The sequence below is a fragment of the Teleopsis dalmanni genome, chromosome X (assembly GCF_002237135.1).
Source record: "Teleopsis dalmanni isolate 2A chromosome X, ASM223713v2, whole genome shotgun sequence".
NCBI lineage: Eukaryota > Metazoa > Arthropoda > Insecta > Diptera > Diopsidae > Teleopsis > Teleopsis dalmanni.
In genome coordinates, this window is record NC_051848.1 from 64,133,251 (window position 1) to 64,157,916 (window position 24,666).

Genomic DNA, 24,666 nt, shown 5'->3' on the forward strand with positions numbered 1-24,666 from the left:
GTAAGCAGATAACATGAAAGGATATACAAGCCGATTACATGGGTAGGGAGGTGGGTAGGTAATGGTTGGGAGAGGTGTGTGGAATGAGGAAGAAGATGGGGAAGATTGGGTGGGTGGACTGAAATTAAACGTTAGCCTGTATTCAGCCGAAGCAACCTGACCACTTCAATATATTTTATCGTCTATCTATTAAATTATTACAATTGATAATAATCAAAATAAACTGTATTAGTTTTTTGTAATTTATTTACTAATATATTTTTTAGTTTCATGTGTTTTAAATAGAGTGCCTTCTTGTCTCAAAAGTTAAACTTTATATTTATTATTTATAAATTATATTATGAATTAAATTAGTCATTTTTCAAAATTTTAACAAAACGGTTTTAGCTAATTTGGAGATAAAAAAAATGGAATTAAGTGAATATTCTTGTTTAGTTTTATTATTAAATATTTAGTGATTTAGTTAAATAACTAGAAATTTTTTGCGTTAGCGATACATCATAACATCAGAGCTTTGATACATACACATGTAAGCATCACAAAAAAGTCGTTTTGCCAATGGCGGTAGCAATTTCTCATTAGGCGTTTCATTTAGAGAACGTGCGCCTTCCTCAGTCAACCATTGTGGCAAGTTAGGAACCACGTGCATATTAGGTATATTATACCCATTTTTTTCACCTTAATAATAAAAATAACATTAATTAAGTAATTTAAGTTAAGCACGTATTATATTACCTTCACGGTCAGCCATTGAATCAAAGAAACACCATGGTGCATCAGGCCCAAATCCAGTCTTCACAAATGCCACATAATGGGAGGTTTCTATGCAAACAACTGCAAACAGTTCCATATATAAACGTGGTATATTTAAGTTTTGTTGATGTTCTGCCATAATTGTATAGTCTTCCGGTATAGACAATTTGCGGAAATTGTGATTAGCTCTGAAGAAAAATTAAACAAATATAAATTAATATAAGTATTGACAATTACTGTAGTCGTTTAATTAAACGAAAAGTTTATAGGGCAACACAATTGTTAAATCGAATGATTCGTTAAATGAAATTAATATATTAATATATATTTTTTATTTCAAAAACTTAAATTAGCTAATCTATTAATAATTAAGTACAGAATTATAAAAAAATCTATTGATTTCTTACACTATCTCTTTTCAATCTAGTAAAATTATTCATTTTAGTAAAATATTTATTATATTCTTCAGTTAACTATACAGAAGTTTTAAGTTATCCACAATGTTATTGTGTATAATTACAATCGTTAATAGCATTCTAATATCAATCATTATCTATTCCACATTTAACATACCTTCTGCTCAAAAAATATCCGGATTTTGTTGTTTGTTATGTACTTCTTAAGTAATAGACCTCTTTCAAAAAATTTTTTTTTGTTATGTTGGTACACCCTTACTTGACATATGGTACAAATTTGAGCGCCATCTGACAATTAGTTTGTTTACAGCAGCTGTTAATGTGAGACTACCTCAAGTGCATTTAGCGATTTTTACTATGGAAAATTCTTGTTGTACGCGATTTTTTGACCAAACACGGCTATCAACACCAATGTCATCGCTCAGGCACCATATTCGCCAGATCTGGCACCGTGCGACTTTTTCCTGTTCCCGAAACTCAAATTGCCCCTTCGTGGTAAGCGTTTTGAGTCGATTGAATCGGTAAAAGAGAATTCGCCGAAGGAACTAAAAGCCATACCTGCACGGGCCTACGAAAAGTGTATGGAAGATTGGGTTAGGCGTTGGCATATGTGTATCGCTTCAGAAGGAGCATATTTTGAAGGAGATAAAATAAATTTGAAATAAAATTTAAATTTGTCTGTTTTATTTACAAAATCCGGGTACTTTCTGAGCTGGAGGTATAATGAATGCATAGTTCAATCTATAGAATAGTCAAAGATACAATTTTATCTTTCTTTAAATCGTTAAATTGGGTATTTGCTACATTGGACGCTTACTATATATGCATTTAAAGTAAATACCTCTTTTCATGCTTGTGTGCAGTATCTAAACATGTGTAGCAAAACGCTGTACCACCCAAGCCTTCATCTAGTTTTCCAAAGCAATCACGGCATTCGTGGTCCGCTAAATTTCCACAAACAGAACACTGTCTTGGTGCTTAAAATATTTAATTTTTAGTACAAAAAAATATTTATATAAAAAGTACTTGATGCTCACAATCTTCAATTATATCAGTCACATCCAAAACTTGAGATGGTAATATGCGTGGGTACATTTTAAAGTTCTTGCCAAAGCGAGGCATTTGAATTATGAGACAGGAAGGTACTTCTTTTAATTTTATATCAGATGAATGAAAGCTTTGCTCAAATAATTGTTGTACGGTGGGAAATATGAGGCGCTCATCCTTTTCCACAAACAATTGGTAAAAATAAGCATCTTGACCAGAACTTAACTGAAATTACATATTAATATCAAAATTAATCAAATAGCAATAATGAAAATCATGTGCAAAAATCATGATTTGAGAATTGATGGATCGGTATTTTCACACAAAAAGTGTCATAAAACGACATGGGTATCGCCAGCGAATAATATAGAAAAGCAAATCAACCACATTTGCCTTTCGAGAAAGTATTTTAACATTGTTTGCAATGTTCGAAGTAAGCTTAGCGCAAATATTGGCTGCGATCATTACACAATAATTAATCAGAATAAAAAGATCAGCAGATATGATCCCATTAAATTAAAAATTGACTCAATGAGGTCGACAGTAAGGCGAAGATTAATAGAATTCAACCAGATGAAGAGAATCCACCACTTATTGCAGAAGAAATGTGCTCAAATCGGAAAAGAAAATTCAAGAAAATCTGTGATAATACAATTAAAGCACACCAGCAGGAACGAAAATATTGGATTACTCAAGAAACATGGAACCCTAATTGACGAACGCAGAAAATTTAAAAATAAACTAGCAGGATACTGCAATAGACTAAAAGAAGCATAACTAAAGCCAGATTACGAGAGGATCAGCAGGCAAATTAAAAGACACATTCAGAAAGACAAACAGGCCTTCTATGACGAACAAAGAAGACAAGCACAGTCAGCAGCAGATAGGGGCGATCTAAGTAATATAGTTTGAAAACTAGGTGGTTCCAGAGCGTCAAACATCACAGCAATAGAAGACGAAAATGGAATATTAGAAACATGTAAAGAAAAACAGCTAGCGAACGAGATGATCACTAAATAGGTATACAAATACAGACGCACCTATCTCATCAGAACTAACAGCAGCAATTAAAACAATAAAAGACGAAAAAAACTACCGGTAACGATGACAAACCTGCGGAATTTTTTAAAGCAGATGTCGAAGCGATGGCGGCCATACTTTTGCCGCCATATTCGTCAAGTTACCAAAGAAAGGTGATCAAACCGGCGCGGAGTATCCATACTGCCAACAATTGGGAAAATATTCTCTCAAATAATCCGATCCACTTGATAAACTTATAAAAGCAAACCAAGCTGGTTTCCGGTCTAGTTACACATGCATCGATAACATTCCAGTCGTCAGAATCCATATTGACCTCTATATATGGTGTTTATTGATTATGACACAGCATTCGACGCATTAAAGAGAGACGTTATATAGATTGCACTTTCTGCAAGAATGGTCCCCGATAAAATCGTTGATATAATCAGAAATAAGTACAATATCTTTTCATGTCGGGTTTTACACAACGAGCAGCTTAGCGAGTCGTTTCGAATTGTATCAGGAATGAAAAAAGTCTGCGTACTCTCGTCTGTACTTTTTATTACGGCTCTCGATCTGGTGTACAAGTACTTCAATTAAGCAGGTATTCATTGGAAGATAATGCAAAAACTAGGTGATCTAACCTATGCTGATGATGTACCCTATTAGCAATACATTTAATGAGATCCAAGAGAGACTTATGACCGTAGCTAGCGACACTTCAAAAATCGGTCTTCAAATTCACATCGAAAAGACTTAATAAATGCGCCTGAGCTCACGTAACAGCAATTAGTTTCAAAATATACGAGGACAATATATGATATACGATCCTTCAAGACTTTGAAGGATTTGAGAAAATAGCGAAGGCTACTGGTACCTACTCCGGTCTTTTGCGGGTATGGTCAAATAAAACAATAAAATAAGAAACCAAAATTCAAATATTTAACTCCTGGGTCAAGTCATTGCTTATCTACGGCAGCGAAACATGGTACTTAAAACAAGAAGCAATTCATAAACTACAAACATTTGTAAATAGATGTTCACAACGTATAGTCGATGGTCCTGTGCGATAACTAATGCTCGTTTGTGGCAAATATCTAAACAAATCCCTATTGATAAAGAAATAGTGCGCAGGAAATACAAATGGATTTGGCATACCCTTCGGAAGGACGCAAACGAAATAGTATATGCAGCCCTACAATGGTACCCCCAAAGGTGCAAGAAACAGAGCACGCCCCTGGATTACATGGCGTAGAAGAGTTAATAAGGAAACAAATGAAACATTTAATTAGTTAAGACATTTAGATTTAAATTTTTAATTTACCCTTAATTGATGTAATGCTAGAACAATAATAATAATTATAATAACGAAAAATATTTATTTAGTTAATAATATCTTAAAAAATCTTGAAGATAATCGTTCATGTATAGTAAGTCACGATTTATATTAATAACTAACAAACATAATTAAATAAAATTGATTTTTTTGTCGAATGTGACACGTTTTGTAACGAAAAGAAAACTAGAAGTGTTTGAACAGTAATGAAGAAACAGCAACAAAAATTTGATTAAGTTATTAAAATTTGACTGACCATGCAACGCTGTTTCGAGTATTGTCAAGTACACATCATCAGTGATCGTAGGAAATAATCGAATTTTTAATTAGTTAATAGTCCGTATATAATTTGTTGGACTGCAAGTACCAAGCTTAGAACTCGTGCCTGTTAATGCTCAAGTTCGAAGCTTTAGCCAGGCTATAGTAGGCCTGGCTATTATACAGTAATATGCAATAAAGCCACAATAAGCTGTCGCTATTTAAATCCCAAATTCTACTGTAGAAACGTTTACAAATCCATATAATATGATTTGCTTAAATAAGCACATATTAACTGCAAGCGTTCCAGTTGAGCCAATAATCCGATGATTGACCTAAAAACATATTTAACTTTATTGAAAGCCGTGTCTCATATGAATAGAGACTTAAGGTTTAGTTTGTCCGTTAGCTGTTACTGCTTTTTTTTGGTTGATGTGTAGGTTTCCTTTTATGTACCAAACTAGAACTTTTTACAAGACAGACACCATATTTCCAATCATATTATTGTGATAGTAAACGCATTGCTCTTGTAGTCGTTTTACTCCAATTCAATAAGTGCATCTTTAACTACCAGTAATCAAAGCAGTTTTAAAGGAACTTCTCAACACATTACAGTGTTGATACTTACGGATGTGATTTTGGAAATATGTTGTTGTTATCAGCGATAACAATGTGCATGTAGTGATATTGTCAAAAGCCCCATTCATATCCATAAATGCTCAATGAGCTATTTCTTTAAAGTAGGCATCACTTCGATTTGGCTAACCAGTTGAAGTTGAACAATTGGTTTACATTTGAAGTAATTAAACGGATTATAAGAAACGTACTGTTTTGTAAAGCACATATGGAGATTAAACAATCTCAGGACGGTATTCAATAATTAATACCTAAGCATATAATATAATATTATGTATAAAGTAGATACATAAACTGTTTTCTTTACTCAAAATATATTTTTAGATGATTAATAATCTTTTAAAGAAAAAATTCATATGCCGTAAGAGGTTATAGCAAGATACAAACCTATATAAAAATATACAACATATGATTTTCGAAGTAACTATATTAAACTAAATATATGAAACTTTAATTATTTAGACTTACCTTCAAAAATGGTTCAACATGCATAATTTGAGCTAACAAACTATTTAGAAACTCTTCTGGATCCTTCTCTTCGCTAGTCAAACCACTTACAGAACTTAATTTATCTAATAGTTTGCGCAATTTCATCACTCGATCAGCACGTACAAACACATTTTTACGTAAAGGATTTACAATTTCTTCTCTTAAAACCTTTTGTACTTCTAAATAACTGGGTATATCCTTTAATAAAGAATAATTTATTTTTAAAACATAAATTACTAACATGAATGAATAAATAAATGGGATGTCTCAATAAATACATAAATAAATTAATGAATGATTGAAGAAATGATTTTATAAATATATAAATGAATGTAAAATCTGTAACTTACATCTGGATCAGGTGGACGAAATAGTAGAGAATCAAACACGGTCGTAAACGTAAACATGGAAAAGAGTGTAGCGTCTAAATAACAAGAATTGTGATGACCCTGGATTCCTTTAAACTTGCCACATAATTTCTCAAGATCTGACCGTTTCTGAGCTCCTATTTTTTAAAGATTTATATGTAAAACAATATATTTTTATTCGTTTCTATGTCAGCACTCACTTAGAGGTGGAACAGCACCCGGTACAGATGGACATTCAACTTGACCAAACAATTTGGTATCCTGCTGGTTATTTATTACATTCAATTTTCCTCCTACGGCACCTTCCATATCAGTAAAACGTCTATCGCTTTTACACTGATTTGGAGCAACAAATATAGCTCGCCCTTCTGGACACTTAAAAAGGCTAAAAAATAAAAAAAATATTGTTTAATGTTTATTATTCCTTTTTAGTTTCTTCCTTAATCTTTTGTAATTTAATATTTAATTTTAAAAATATTTGTTAAATTTTATTTTTTTATATTTTAATTTTTAAAGAGGTTTTTCCGAACAGTAGTGAACTACAACAACAAAAATTTTATTTTTTATATTATTTTAATTAATTGAATTTTTAGCTGACCATACAGCTGTTTCGAGTATTGCCAAATACCCATTATCAGTGGTCTTGGAAATAATTCTTGTATTTATTTATTCGTAAATAATTATTTTTGAGACTACAAGTACCAGGAATCGAACTCGGGTCCTGCCAAATGTGAAGCTCAGAATCAGCGCACCTTAACCAACTGATCCAAAGCGGTACTTGACTTTTTTGTTCGCATATTTTTCTGGAGTTTTGTTACTTTTGCTATGAAAGTTTTTTATTAACAATTTTACTTGCTGTGTTTATATTAGAACGAAATCATAAACCAGCTGTAGAATAATTGAATTAATTAATTAATTATATTTTTATTTTTAGTGCAAAAAGTCCCTAGAAAATTTCAATTTACTTTACCTCAATTTACTCGAACTCGCACACATCCTAAGATGACACTTTTTAAATTTAGTTATAAATTTTAGTTATGGGCGCATTTTTTTATATCCGGTATTTTGACATCACCTCCTCTAATTAAATAAAAATACTCGTATTTCGGTAATATTTGTTGATTTTTTTCCTAGATGATATGGGCCTATGGGGCTTTGGATTAATAATCAAACATTTTACAAATAGTTTAAACAGTTGAAATTAAACAAAAAAACATATAAAAATGAGTTTTTTAATTTATACATGAAACATTTTTTACTTTTTAAGTTCAGATTTAACATTATATTAACCTTTTTCAGGAAAGCATTATTTTAAGAGGTATTTTTAAAAAAATTAATAAATCAGTCATCTTATATATCCTAGAAAAAAAATTTAACATTTTTTCTAGAAGTATAGGTTTATTATTTTATTAAAAAAAATTTATCCAAATCGGATGTGATGACACGATAAGCCACCCCATTTTAAGAGAATGATCCATATACACTATTCCAATTGACAATTATAGAGATATACGTCTTCAATATAACCAAACAGTTGGAAATGAAATACTTTAAAAGTAAACAGAAATAAAATTTATATTTATATATTTTATGTTTATTACGTACGTATAACTATAATATTATACTCAAGGGTCAGCGAATATATGGCTTTGACGTTTAAAATAAAATATAAAATTTTATATAAATTTCAAATCGAATGTAAATGGAATAACTAAATTTAATCAGGCAATGATTGCTATCACATGTTAAGAGAGGCGAAAAGTTAAATTTGAGTACTGGTTTTAATACACTAATAGAACATATTACTTAGAAATTTAATCAATTTTTTAGATTGATGGTTCATTCGGGCAATACAACCACTTGAAAAAGTCGTGGAAGATAATTAAAATAGTATCCAATCAGTTATATATGGTAAATATAAACATTAGGGGTATTCATTTTGTGTTGCAAAGTCATTGCAAGGTGCACGAAATGCAAGAATGCTATACCAAAATTTTAAGAGTGCGAGAACACCTCTGTTGCAGAATTGCAACATCAAAATGAAACAGCTGTTTTTGCAGCTGCATGAGAAGCAATAGATAACAAAACAGCTGTAGTTTTTCCTTTTTTGTTGCGTTGCAAGCATATATACATGGGTTTAGATATAGCAAGGGGATGGGATTGAACATACAAGGTAAAGTGATTGCATTTAACATGGTAAATGCCAGCGCAATTCTTGTCACTGTTCTCTCCAAGTTGACACACAGCCTCCACGTGGCCCCCTCTGGATAGCTACAATCATCCGTGCGTAGTGAACTAATGTGTGCAACGAAATTCTCCTAAGGGATATATGAGGTTATGCATTGAGCTTAGAACCCATCTTTTAAAAACTCCATTCAATGCAAACGAAGAGGCAGCCTCGGATAAGGAAACGATCTACTGATGACGATTGCAAACAATTGAAAGAAACTTTGTGTGTGTATTTTTTATTGTTGTCCATTGCAAGTTCACGCAAACTGTGCATTTCATGCACTTTGCATTGAGTTTGCAGGACAGAGTGCAATATTACTAAAGAATTAATATTCTTATTTTATTAGTTCTGAGAGCGGTGCAGTCGTCTAAATTTTAAAGTCACTCGTCTTCACATACCACCAAGTATAACTCACCCGTTTAAAAAAAGACAGCGAATACTGGAAAGTATTTGTTGTACCTTACATCCACAGTTTTCCCATTCTATCTAATGTGTTCTAACTAATGTGGCATGTGGATTAAAAGAAATGTTTTTTTAACAATATGAATATGATAAATAGATTTCAGCAGGCATCTAAAATCTAAAAATACTGCGGCCAAAAGTGTCAATCGAATATAATGCGTTACTTAAAATGTAATGTTACAGTTTATTGGATTTCCGTGTTAATAATGTTAAAATTATAAAATAAAATTTTATTTTTTTTAAAGAAATGCTTTATCTACCGAACTTTACTCCGAAATTTAGCACAACTATTGAAACAATTTTCAAGGTAACTGATTTTATGCACTGGATCTTTAGTTAAAATATATGTATATGTTCAATTGGTAGTATGAAGAAAACGACTTCGATTTAAAGAACTATTATTGGAACTGCTGCAATCTCTACTGTACTTACAATAACATATGCTTTTAAAACAAGATGTGGTTTGATGAACTTTTATTATAAGAAATTAATTGTCAGTAATATATTATTCTAAAAATGAAATATTAGAAGAAGATATTAAGAATAAAGTAAAAGTTTTAAACATGATTTGTTATTAAATAATTCAGCGAATCGTAAATATAATCAAGAAGCCATAGGAACATACGCAGAAAATATTGAATATGAAACCGAATAATCGACAAACCTAGATAATATCCCAGCCCATCTAGATGGGAGTCCAACTCTCTCATCTATTATTTAATAATTTAAAAGAGATTATTATTTTTAAAATAAAACAATATTAATAAAATTTGGATTACTGAAACAATATCTACCGTTTAGAATGTATCCTTTACTGTAATTTATTTCAAAAAAGCTATTTTTCAAATTGCGATCTAAAACTAAATGTTCAATAAAATTATACTAAATCGCTAGGTAACCAACTCAAAGAATATATGAGAAAACAAAAATCTCAAAAATTAAAATTCAATAAATAGACGAGAAAAATACCATTCACCGAATAATAGAGCAATATATCGAGTACAACTATATATAATATGCGCTACTAATTGACTTTTAAATAATATTCGCCTTTGTTAAAAGAGATAATATTTGGAGACTCTTAAACTAAACCAGTTTGTTTGTCCAGATAAAATTGAGAGCCCCGACTTAATAATTAGATATCAGAATCGTACATACTAGACAAAATCTCGAAACACTAATCGGAGAAGCCAGCCCTTCTTCTATGGTAAAGCAAATGTTGCCAAGCACTGAAGAGTGGAGCCTTTACAAATGCATGATCTCTAGAACAATAAACATTGTTAAAGAGGACGAAAGTACTTAGTACGCAATCAGAGTGAAAACACACGAATCACCAGGAGTTTAAGCTGAGAATGTAAGTCTTTTTACTCCCCATAGGCATGTACGACTCAATGAGTCGTGCATGAATCGGGCATGCAAATAGTTTTGACTATTTAGAAGATTTTTCTTACAGGTTCGATAGAAAAAAAAATTAAACCAGCTTCAGAATGAATCACTAAATGTTAGCCTAAAAATCAGTAATAACAAAACGAAGCATTACTATCAACATTAAAATATAGATTGACTGCGTAAAATTGGTGCTCTGCGAAACCTAGACAACATACATCGTGCTTTATGTCTGTGAAGTATTCTTTCAACATGATAAAAATTTCTAAGAATGATTTTAAGAGATTTACAAACCCACAGAAAATTCATTCTAAAGTTAGCAATTCTGAACATTATTTATTTACCTACTGAAAATGGCGACAATCTCAAATCCCACCTAAAGCATAATTCTTGCAATTAAGATTTTACTTGTGACTACTATTTATAGAACAATTTATACGGTGCTAAAAGTACATAAGAATATGTGTACTACTATTTAACAATAAAGACAATCGCCATGTAGGCACTTTCTATTTTTTTCTCTTTCCATTTTGTAGCTTTGTTTACTAACGATTTCTTTTGAATAAATAAAAATGTAATAAAAATTAACTTTAAATCAAGTTTAAATTGAAAAAAGATGACAATAAGATATATAATTTTTTATTTTAGTGGCTTGACTATTACACTGATTACACTAGTAAAAAAAACTACACTTGCAAGAACGATAACAACAAGAACGATAAAATCGTAGCTTACACCTTCTGGTCTTTAATTTTTATTAAGATCACTTATGACTTCACGTAACAATGCATATCTATTGATAGCACATATCAAAAAAAAAAATGTATTGTTTCATAATTCTAGATAATTATAATTCTCAGTAAGTTTGTTCTCTTTCTTATTTAATAAACTGCTTTTGGTGCATTATTTATGCCTGTCAATTTTGATTTAATATAAATTTGATAATTTGTGCTCTCTGACGGTGCGTACATATAAAATATATGGAATATAAACCGATATATATGGTACTAGTGTAGTAATTATAAATTTTACTTTCTTCTTCTCCTATACGAATAAATGTACTCGTTTTTATGTATTTTATATTTTACTTAACCTTAATTTAATATATTTGACAATTGCAACTTCATATTATTGTATTATTATTATATTATATATTATATATTATATATTATATATTATATATTATATATTATATATTATATATTATATATTATATACTAGCTGACCCCGCGAACGTTGTTTCCCCTTGCAATTAATTTTCCTGGCTCAGCTGAGTTATAATATTTGTTGTTATTCAACTTAACCTTTAGCATTTTAATGCGAAAATTATTTTGAATTGATTTTTTCTTTTGATCTACATGTATTACTTATGTTACAAATATTTTCATGTTACTTCAAATCCTTATAAGCACTACATTTTAAATGAAAAAAGGTTATTGTTTATCACTTCATCAGACTAAGCAATTATTGACCTCAGATCTGCATACCTCCCCGAGGAGCCTGTAACCATTCAGAGATTTGATAACGCGGTGTTGGTAAGTCTTTCAGATTTCGCAAATAATTTCACCTCAGCATGATTATAGGTGAGTCAATTTTTAATCTTAAGTTATATGGTAGCATTCCTGGTTTGTATAGTTGTCGTTTAGCAGTCTGTTTGAAGCGGTATTGAACAACTGGACCAACTGGTTGTGATTTTTTAAAAACGGTTCTAAAATACCCACAATTTCTTGCTCCTCCATCTGCTCGATATGGTTGTACTGGCAACGTGCGTTTAGTTGCTGCTTCTCATCACCCATGAAGTAGATTTGCAGAAATTTGCGTTCGTTATTGGGCATCGGCATTAAAGAACCAATTTGGTGATACACTTGGCCCTGAATCTTAAACGTTGATTGAAAATTGCGACCATTCTCATTCTGAACGATTTTTGTTGTTCCAAATGATGTCATTTGAAAGCACGAATTGAATTTGCGAATTTTACGAAAAAAACAATTTAGATTGAGATGTAGCTCCAGCCAATAGTGCTTTCAATGGTTCTGGCGGCGAATTCAATGGTGGCAATACAACTTTTCCAGATGCGCAACAGAAACCGGCCGATTCACCTTTGTATTTGAGTGTTGGGACTCAAATGACGCATGACAGTGTTGGCACTATTTGTTGATAGCACCGATTACAATTCGTGAATGTGACGAATAGTCGATATCCGACTCATATTCAAAAGCAAGGCGATGAAATGATGCACGTGTCAATGTGCCATACACTTGCAAACGCTGTTGTTCACGTGTTCTGAATGTGTCGGTGACTCGTTGACGGGCCAGTCTTTGTCTCAATGCATTAGCTCGAAGGGGTTTGTTGCGTTGCTCTTGACTTTCATTAGCACGTGTGATTGTATTCTGGTTTGTTACATTTTCATTGTTTTCTGGCGATCTATTTAACCGACGGATCTGGAGTAATTGTGAATTCCGAGTCCGTCGACCAATATTTCCTTCTCGTCCACGAAGGCGTGGTATTGTTTTTTGTACGTTATATATATCTTCTTTATATATATAATTCTTCTTTTTTGCGTGTGTTCAAGTGAATTCAAGGATGGCTTAGATTCACAATTTGGCCCACTGGATAACGTATTTTTAATTATTATACAGTTTTTTGGTATCCATATACATTTATATTAGACATTTAAAAGTTATTCATGTTTACTTTGATTTGTTTAAAAAGTTTAAACTCTAAAATGAATCGTTCAACTATCCTGTTGAATTTTTGAATTCGCTGGAGTTTCCAGGAATACCACCACATAACTTAAGATTAAAAATTGGCTCACCTAATACTGCGGAATTTAAATGCACTTAAGCTATGCAACGGCAGTTTTACGAATCATTTCAGAGATTTTAAACTTTTTAAACAAATCAAAGTAAGCATGAATAAATTTTAAATTTCTAATATAAATGTACATGGATACCAAAAAATAAAAAATTAATTAAAAAGACATTATCCAGTGGGCCAAATTGTGAATCTAAACCTTCCTTCAATCCACTTGAACACACACAAAAAATTTCATCAAAATCGGTTCAGCCGTTTAGGAGGAGTTCACTGTCAACACACGTACAGAAGAATTAAATATATAAGATTATATATTATATATTATATATATATTATATTATATATTATTATTATTATTATATTTTTGATTTGCAATTTTTACATTGATACTTTAGATGCATCAATCTGGTGCGTCTATTTATTTTTAGCATTTTCAAATGTAAAACATTGTGAATCTAAAGCTAGATACTCGTAGTATAAAATGCCAGTATAAAAATAATGCCAGTAGCAGAGCAGAAATCGGAATTGTACCACAAATAACATATTTTGAATTCATCAATTAACAAAAATTGTGCATATATTTATACGTATCAGCTAAGAAATATAAGTAATGAAAATATAATAACTTACGGTACTCCAAGGTAAGAACCATTGCTTGGACACAATTCCTTGTCAACTGCTTCATCTTCTAATTCCACTCCGACCATTATAGAATTATCTCCAGAAGGAACACCAATCCATTGTATAACTCCATGCAAATTTTTATTGTTTAATACAGATACTTCAACCATAGATCCAATCACCAAACCAGTATCCGGTATTTCTTGTAAGGGTGAAGGCTTAATGGATTCCACTTTGCCTAAATCGGAGTCTTCACATCCTATTGCTGCTGAATCATCGGATGCCTGTGCTGCGGTTGTCGTCTGCTCGCCTAAATAAAATGATGCATCTGAATTGCTTACATTATCATAGAGTGGTTCGGTTTGTACATTAATGTAGTCTGTGAAGAGTGTTATGCATAGGTACAAAAAAGATTGCTTTGATATACTGAAACTGTATATTAGATATCATTGTCATTTAACCTGTACTGTTGTGTCCAAATTCATGACTGTATCTAACTGGTGGTGATGCAAAGAGTTCCAACACTGTCAGAGGAATATTATTATAGATGGAAGAATCACTTGGAGAAGTTGTTGCAGCTCTTTGCATTTCATAAGCGTTTTCAATTTCCATTGATTTATGGCAAATGTGAAAATATTTGTACAAATGGAAATACACAATATATATATTCCGTGCGAGAATTACTGTGAACTTTACTATGCCAACGGCGACAGGAAAAGCTATGATGATGACAATTATCACAATTGTTCATAATAAATTTATTTTATTTTAAAAGAAAACATAGTACCACGTAAAACACAAAAATAATAATAGAAGCGGTGTAGTCAATGTACAGCATACTTGAATAGACTAGTGTGTAATGCTTTCAAAAGTAACCGAATATTCAGAGATAAAAATAGCTCATTATTAGCACATATGTCTCGACCTTATATATGAAATATATTTTTAGCTTATGGTTTCTGTTAAATAAAAATTAAATACACGATTATCATTGCACCAAAATGCACAAGTGGAGCACATTATAAATAAGAACAAAACTTTTAATGCGAGACATATTTAGAACTAGATCATTTACTATGGTTTACTACTTTACTAAAGGTCAAAAAAAATCTTATCGATATGTCAACATTTTAAGTTTTTGCTGCCGATTGAATAAGTTTATCCATTTCGATATTGTGAGAGAGTTTTATAGTTATATTTTTTTTGATATTGCAGAGAGTAATCATATAAATTTGTCAAATATATAATTGTATGCGTTTACGTACACGTTTATGTGAACGCACTTAGTGAAATATTTGTGTAAATTTATCAACTTGCTATATAATGGCACTATTTATATCAGCAATAATTATGACAACACAAAATGCAATGCTCAGCACGCACTTTTTTAGTCAATATCGATGCAATTTTAAAAATTTGTGCAAACTTTATTGATCAGTTGTGTCGCTATCAATAAATTAAAAAAGAAAATACCTAAATTGAACGAAAAGTCCAAACTAAAAAATATTTACAAAATATTGTAGTAAATGAATTGCTTGTGTTGGAACGCAACTCTGTATTGACAACAAATAAATTTATACAATATAAATTTATTCGGTAAAATTTTCGTGTAAATTTATTAAGTTTGTGTAAACGATTTTTCATACAAAATTTGACACTTCATTTACCATGTAGATAAATTTATACGTTTATAGGGTTTATAAAACATTTATCAGTTTAGATGAGTACCCCTAATATATTCATATTATGTTTATATTAAACTTTATTTATATTATATTTTAACTATATATTTTAATTATGTTGACATTATATTTATTTTATATTATAATCATATACTTATATTATGATTATATTATATTTATATTTATATTTATATTTATATTTATATTTATATTTATATTTATATTTATATTTATATTTATATTTAATTTATTTTTTTTATTTTATTTATTTTTCTTTATTTTATTTATTTTTTTTTATTTTATTTATTTTTTTTTATTTTATTTATTTTTTTTTATTTTATTTTTTTTTTTTATTTTATTTATTTTTTTTATTTTATTTATTTATATTTTTTTTATTTTATTTTATTTATTTTTTTTTTTATTTTATTTATTTATTTATTTTTTTTATTTTATAATTTTTTTTTTATTTTATTTATTTTTTATTTTTTTATTTTATTTTATTTATTTTTTATTTTTTTATTTTATTTTATTTATTTTCGTTTTTTATTTCTTAATATTTTTTATTTATTTATTTTGTTTTATTTATTTTTTTTTTTTATTTATTTTTTTGTTTTATTTATTTTTTTTATATGTATCTATATTTATATTCATATTCATATTCATATTTATATATATATTTATATTTATACTTATATTTATATTTATATTCATATATTCATATATTCATATATTCATATCTATATTTATATTTATATTTGTATTTATATTTATATTTATATTTATATTTATATTTATATTTATATTTATATTTATATTTATATTTATATTTATATTTGTATTATATATTACATATCATATCATATTATACTTATTATATAGTACATTATATTATTAATTATATTATACTATATTTAATATTATATTGCATTATGTAATGTATTCTATTATATTTTATATAATATTATATATATAATATAATATATTACATTATATTATATACTGTATTATATATGATATTGTATTATATTTTATACTGTATTATATTGTATATTATATTACTTATTGTATTATATTATATTATAATGCATTGTATATTATAAAATTAATATTAATGATGTGTAATGTAATATCCTTAACACTGTTATTTTCAATAATTTAAGTTTTATAGTACATTATAAAGAATACCAAGAATTTATTCCGCAGTACTAATCCAACATTATTCTAAAATTAGTCAACATTTTTTTTACTGCGAGAACAGAATTGTGTATATGCTTATGGTACATAGATATTGGAATTAGTTCAAGAAGTTACGAAGTCTATATCGTTTGTGTCTCCTAACATGTGCAATCATTTTAAGGTTATACACACACACTCCAAAGTATCTACTTCGACATTTGGAATTTTTAAGCAAAAGTATAATCTAAAAAGTGTTTTTAGCCGCATTTAAAAGAACAATTACTGTGTAAATGTTTGGAATTGTTTTCGATAATGCAGCTTACCAGTGAATTTCCTTCTTTTTCGTTTCGAAACTACTTTACATAAAAAGTTATGTTTACATGTATTAAATACAAATGAGAAACGCTGTTATCATACATACCACTAGGAACTTTAACTAACGATTCTGTCGCTTCAAATTTGGTTGATTTGTTCCGCTGGTAGGCTCCCTCGCCAGAACGCGATGCACTGTGACGTAATAATGAATTTGGTGATCGGTTACGTTTGCTTGTATTTAAAGCACTGGTATTATTAATAGGCTTCGCAGATACTGTATTACTAGGTAAAGTCACTTGTGAAGAGTCTTTTTGAAATTTGTTTGCACTATTTAATAAAGCTGCCACAGACCCACCACTTTCTGGCCAATTCCCGCGCAACATATCATATAAATCCATTTCTTCTTTTGGTACCACAATAACATTACCTTCGCTGGCATCATCTGGTTTATCAATTAAATAAATATCCTGATTGTTTATATTTACAACTGTAGGCTTTAGAGTTGTATTTCCAGTTGTTGAAGAAGAATTTTCTTTTCCCACAACAGTACTGTTAGATGTTGTTCGAGCATTTTTTAGTATACCAACGGGCTGTATTTGCTGTACAATGTTCGGGGACGATTTTCCAGTACTACGTATTTCAACACTACTGTCATGATTTGCCTTGCTCTCAGCATCGGTAATGTTCACACTTGGAGGGGTTAAAATATTGACCACATTTTTTCGATCCATACTGGTGGAATTATGTACTACTGGCAAGTCGATTGGTTCATAAAATTTTGCCGAAGGTTTTTTTTCGTCCTTCTTTAATTTACGATCTGATCCTGTATTCGTACTATTCAAAAGATTATCACCAGCATTACCGATCGCTGACAATACGCGATCAATTTTACCGTTTATAAAGTTAAGAGCAGATGAACTTTTACCCTCATGGCATTCAAGTGGTATTATCCAGTCTATTGTAGTGAAAATTGCAAAGCTTGGCTTAAACTTAAAATACTTTTCAGCGAATGGTGTATCTTTGATTTGTTGAAATATGTCATTGTTAATATGCTAAAACAAAAATAAAGGAAATATATGTAGAAAATACACTTATTATTTAAGTAAATTAATTATTAATTAATTATTATCACATAGTGTTGTAAATTTAATGGTCACAAAAAGAACAACTATTCATTATATTTCATACACATTATGATTTAGAATGAGGTGAGTGTTTTATTAAATTTTTTTCCTTTAAACATTTAAATAATCGAGAACTTTTATAATTGTATATATGTGTATATTCTACCAATAATTACACCAATTTTAATGTAAAGACCTCAATCCAAATTTTAATTTTTGTTAGAAATCCTTACAATAATATGGCAATATTTTCCTTTAAAGAAGTTTAAGTTTGTAGATAGTAATCTTTAGTTAAGAAAGAATTAGCCTAAAAATTTTAACGTGATAGTGAGAAGGACATCGACTTATGCTTCGAATATTATAATATTGGTATTTGAATACAACGATCCGTTTGAAAATATTGGATTATTATATGGTATTTGAGCATTCGCTATTATATGTATGTGTATAATACATAAATAAAGGTAAAATAAAGTGAAAATAAAATAAAGCTTATAGCAAATTTGTTGTTCATATAGCTGGAACATCTTCAAGTAGCCTATTTATCATAATAAAGCATCGCTGTAGGAAATAAAGTAAACAACATAACTTATTGTTATTGATTTTGGAGAATTTGATATGTGAAAAAATATATGTAATAGTTGACTTTATTCAACTTCATCCAATTAGTTGATATTCTCTAATACCCTAGGCACACATGAGATTTTCTTACTAAGAACTCTATTGTAAAGAATACCATCATTTCCACTATACTTTGATGCTAATAAACATCGGTTTTTTGAACATTTTTAATAAAATTTTATAGTTGTGTGGCGACTATGTCTGACACAAATCTCGTTCGAACATATAACTATTCATTATATGTTCGAACATTAAATGTGATGGCTACGTATCTGACACATCTCGTTCGAACAAATAAATAGTTAAAACATTGAATGTAAATATTGTAAATAAGTAACTGTAATAAAGTAACACTTCCTTCGACATCACCACTCTTGTCGTGTACTTTACTCCACTGCCAAGATTGAAAGACTTGACGAATATCTTCTTTCGCTTGCGCGCAGACACTTAACTCGTCCACACAATCTCCCCCCCAATATTCTTCGTGACGAAGATCTTCCTTCTGAGTTTCTTCAAGCCCTTTTCTACAAGCCCTCTCAATCACTTTCTCTCTACCTTGATAAAATGGTTCGTTCCCCTCAATCCATCCCGTTATACAACCGTGGATTTTACAATCCCCAACATCGTGTATACCGTTAATGGTCATCTTCACTCATTAGTTTGTTAGGATTTTCTCATCACATCTAATTTCAACACTCATGCGTTTTCAAATACAAATATTAAGCTCTTATTTTCTGTCTCTCCTAATTCTGGAATGGTTTTGCATCTGCGGGTGCAATCTTCCACTTACATTCCAAAAAGGTGGTTTAGTGGGTTCAAGTCTCACACGGTGGCTTTCGATGATTCCAACTACTGGAAAAAAAAGAAAAAAAAAACACTTCCTTCTGGAGTGTAGAAAACAAACTACAGTTGATACAATATGTATCATAGTTTTAAATAAAGATATTATGTCGGTTCTACACATTACTCGCAATTAAACTCGAATAAGTTAGAAGTAAACTGAGAGCGTAAGCATAGTATATAATTTATATATAAGTGTATTAAAACCCATATAATGCATTTTACAATGGAACGCTATTGTACAAAGTCTAGTGCACTGGTTTAGATAAATGGAAACTTAGAGGTATTAAGCCAAGACGCTTATATTCTTTCCTAATTACTGGAATGAAGTTTTCACACTAAGGTGGAAGTCTTCTCCACTCATTCTAAAGAGATGGTCTTTAGTGGGTTAAACGCTAGTGTCAACAGCTGTTTTTGAATAAACAAAGTAAGCAAAAAAGTGATGTCCAAATTAATGAAATGCAAAAGTTTCTAATAATTTTCGCTTATCTGTTTTATTTTATATCATACTTAATTTAATATGACATTTTTTTTCATTCACTAGAAAGAAAATTTTTGACTGAAAACCATGTATCGTTTTGTCATTTCGACAGTACTGATAATCTCTTATATATTCTCGAAGTTAGTATGAGTAGTTCGTGGAATCGACCTTATATAATACAAGAGAACCAAAAGAAGTAACTTTAAAATACAGTACGTATATGAAGTATATTCCAAAAAATCCATTTTTTACATTAGGTTGGTTTTGTTTACTATTGCAGTCCGAGAATTCTGTGAGTCTCATTTGTGATACGCTCCATTTCTGTGAAAGATTCTTATGTTTCGTAAGTAAAAGTAAAATACACAAGAATCGATCAAAGAGGCAAGCATATCAATCAAAATTTATCAGTTTTCATAGAACCAAAAATGAACTATATATATAAATTCTCACATAAACAATATCTTTCTTTTGATGGTGTAAAATTTTCTGGTTACTAGTATTCCAAAATTAAAAATGTCATTTTATGTGTAATTTCAAATTGATTCTCTCAACAATCAAATAATCCTCTAAGGGATCCTCTATGCTCTACATTAAGAAACATTGGTCTTGGGTATTTAATATACCAAATTTATATTAAGATAACATAGGACTTAATGATTGTATAATAAAATCTATGCCAAAAATAATTCACAAAATAAGTTAAAATAATTTGCATAAGCTGTAGTTTTTGTACCCCTGAAAGCAAAAATATGAATGATTTACAAAACATACACATGATGGTAGAATCAAACAAATAGAGGAGTTAGTACACTATGTAGGAGTTAAAAAAAATTAGAAAGAGAGTGTGCTTAAGGTTAACCTGGTTCAAGATGAAGAAACTTTGTGCCATCAATTGGGTAGAACTACAGCTCAATAAAGCTTAACTTTGGGTACGCATTGGGTCAGGTGCTACGTTTAAAAAACACAATATAGATAGATTTGGTTATGTGTGATAAGTTACTGTTTTGCTTAAGTTGGATCAGTAAAATTGCAACAAGAGAAAAACGTCTTTATTATTTGAAGATGTTAGGCGAAACTTTGCTTATAATTTTGTTGTAATATAATCGTGGTTTCAAAAACTGAAGGGTATTATATGAAGGTTAATATATATATTATATATATATTTATATATATATAAATAGGCGATTTAGTCCTATTTATACTCGAGCTGACTGTTAGTGCTATAGAAATCGATGTAATAATAATTTGAAGGAGATCGAGGAATTCAACATTGAAAGAGGGCTCTACTAAACGCGATTCCAATAGCTGCAAACAGTATACGAATAAAGACTTTTGCAAGAAGCATTTTAGATTTCACAAAATGGTGAATACATAACATATGTTGTTTATTGGTTCAGTACAACGTTTTTTTGCTAGAAAAGTAAATGACGAAACTGTTTCGTAGTATAACGACAACTCCATTAGGAATATTAACTGATAATACAATAACTATAGTCAAAACAGGTGCAAGTTCTTAATTTTTTCATTAGTTCATTATTTCTTAATGACTTTATATGACACTTGTTGCTAATAAAAATAAAACATTTTTTTTAATTTGATTGTTTTGTCTATATATATTATATATATTGAGTAGGAGATAATTTTCATTTACGTTAGTAATATAAATCTGTATTGTTACTCACATACATATATAATATATATATAACACTTCCACCAAGTTATTGTTCTAAAAGTATGACAAATTCGATAAATATTACTTGAATAAACACTTTACATTCAAGATTGACATATACTGAACAAACCAGCTATCACAATGCTTATATGAGCAGCACCTTCATTATAAAATGACAAAATAAAAATGAATAAATGAAATTTTTAATGTTTTAATAAATTGTACTTGTATGACCACATTTAAAAATCATTGCAGTAAAAATAAGTTTCAACACAATCAAACACATACACACATATATCACCAAGTTATCATACCGATATTTCCAGTCCAAAAACGTATCCAACAGGATATAGTTCATTCACAGGACCAATATAGCGTATGACGCACTTAAAATTAGCCACTTTCTTTTTTAAGATTTCTCCGTTGACATAGACAAAATCATCAACTTTATAGTCCAGTCTATGGTGATATTGATCTGCGTTTCGCAGGAACTGTAAGCGCCGTTTTGGATCCGGTATACATATTATAAATGGCCATAAATAATCAGTTACTAAATGCAAATTTGTATAAGAGCATTCATAGAGATTATCTGCATGAATAGGTTTATTGTGACCATAGTAAAGAACTTCTACAGTGCACATAACTGCACTCTGATTTTTTTCTGATATTGTCCATGTTTGGTGTAATTTAACTGTTGTACCAGCAGAGCGATACAAAGTATTTTCTTCGGGTTTAATACATGGCAGCATTTCTGCACTAAGATGTAATAATAGTGAGGTATCACAATTTAACACAGCATATTTATTTGCAGGTTTCTCCATGATGACCTTTGCCGCTTAAGGTCTTCATACAAGGACAAATATTTTAACTTGTATATTGGAATTTCTAATTTATCGAAGCTTGCATGACTAAAATTAAGATAAAATTATACATAAAATAAAATAAATTAAATTAATATTAAAGAATAATATGCACATTAAAATAAATGACTCACGAACGCGATAAGACTACATAAGCAATAAAGAATAATCGAACGTTATTACTTCTCCAAGTAAGACATTACAGAGGGGATTCCACAATTTATAGCCATTTTTAAAATGCTAAGAAGCTCAACGATAATATATTACTTACAATTCCATTAGTTCTAAAAACTGACTATAGCCGTTTAATTACCATCTAATTACTTTAACGCGACATTTTTTCAAAATGTTTATATTTTTCTTATAAGTACAATAACAAAACAGACCCAATAATAATGACATTTCTAAAGTGAGATGCCACATCAACAAAAATAAGCAGTAAGTCGAAAACATTTGTACAGGAGTCTCTTTACACTGTGCATAATATTATATCGAAGACATTTTGTGTCACATTTCCAAGTATTTTGCTGAAAATAACCTTTTAAACGCTAAAAAAAATTACAAACTGTTTAAATAAAAATTAAAATAAAATAATTTTTTTTATTTTGTGCTGACAAATATATAAACCAACATCTAAATCATAATATCAAATAAATATATTAAAGGAGTTTTTAACTGTTAACAGTAATATAAACTTTTTAATATATTCATTCCATCATAATTAACGTAATAAATGTGCAGCCACAAACGCATAAAATCTGTACAAAATTCGATATTTGAGAAATGTGAACATAGCATTATATTCTCAAATTATTATTAATATTATCGAAGTAACTACAAAATAAATATAAGTTGTATTTATACATTTCATAAAAATCATGTAACGACAATTTTTTTTTTAGTCAACAACATAAATTATGGTTAATATTATTACCCATATCAATTATATTAATATTCATTTAGAAATATAGGAACTGATGATATAATTGCTAATGTTTACATTACACAAATATCGAATCTAAATTAACGATTTTTACATCATTAAAACTCTGAGTTTATACCATAGCGATTCAATTAGCCAATAACAAAAAATAAAAAGATATAGATAAAATCCCCTAAAAATTGTTATAAATTATTATTAATAAATAATATTTAATGTAAAATTTATTTTACAGCAACAAATAATGTAATTTATTTTATTTAATATTTACGAAAATGTGTTTTTTATTGTCATTGAAATTATATTTTTTAATTTATTTTCAGAAGGCAATTATAAGTACGAGGGTGGTTTGATAAGTCAGTGACTTTTTGAATTCCCCGCGCAGTTACTCCAAATGCAACAGTGCTGCCGTCAGCTGTAATCTAGCAGTGGGCAGCTTTTTAATTTTGAGCAATTGACGTCGTTCAGTTGGTGTTTGATAGCCGTTCAAAGCAGACAACCTCGTGAATTTCACCAGTTCTTTAGGTTTGGAAACAGAAAACACTCGCAGGGGGCTAAATCTGGAGAATATGCTGGATGGGGTAGCAGTTCGTATCTCAATTCGTAGATTTTGGCCACAATGCTTAATCAACACACGAAATTCACTTTTTTCCATTTTCGTAAAAATTCACGAGGCTGTCAAAATCAAAAAGTTGCCCACTGGTAGATTACAGCTGACGGCAGCACTGTTGCATTTGGAGTAACTGCCCGGAAAATTCAAAAAGTCACTGTCTTATCAAACCGCCCACGTAGTATTTTGAAATAATTATTATAAACATTTTACTTTGGATTTTGTTTGAAAATCTTCAGGTATTGCTTCACATATATCAAAATAATTGCTAAAATGCGTTAATTGCGATAACATAACATAAACATACTATATATGGTGTATATTTTGTTTGTTATACTTTAAGAAATTAAGGTATCAATAGACCTATTCGGTAGAATTTCACAATTTGGTTTTGTGAAATTACGGCGTTTATGGCTTGAAACCTGAGGCATTAGGCTCATTTCACTAGAAATTTCAATTAAATTAATCGAACATGTAAATTTTACGTCATGATACTTTAATTGACATTT

At 29.7% G+C, this 24,666-nt stretch overlaps 1 protein-coding gene across 6 annotated transcripts; it reads right to left on the minus strand.

Annotated features, from left to right (window-relative positions):
* Positions 1–413: 413 nt before the first annotated feature.
* LOC119687095 (ubiquitin carboxyl-terminal hydrolase CYLD) lies at positions 414–23,089 on the minus strand. 6 transcript variants are annotated; one of them, XM_038101274.1, is made up of 11 exons: positions 22,879–22,983; positions 22,062–22,655; positions 17,116–18,061; positions 13,846–14,164; positions 6,524–6,708; positions 6,306–6,460; positions 5,935–6,153; positions 2,207–2,441; positions 2,011–2,146; positions 736–941; positions 414–678 (listed from the first exon to the last, which is right to left on the minus strand). In XM_038101274.1, the coding sequence occupies exons 2-11, from the start codon at positions 22,566–22,568 to the stop codon at positions 488–490; spliced, it is 3,099 nt and encodes a 1,032-aa protein (XP_037957202.1). In that variant the 5' UTR covers positions 22,569–22,655; positions 22,879–22,983; the 3' UTR covers positions 414–487. The 6 variants fall into 6 exon arrangements, with proteins under 6 accessions (XP_037957202.1, XP_037957201.1, XP_037957203.1 ...); XM_038101273.1 differs by lacking the exon at positions 22,879–22,983 and adding an exon at positions 22,994–23,089 and having other exon boundaries at positions 488–678; XM_038101275.1 differs by having other exon boundaries at positions 488–678; positions 13,846–14,146.
* Positions 23,090–24,666: the final 1,577 nt, after the last annotated feature.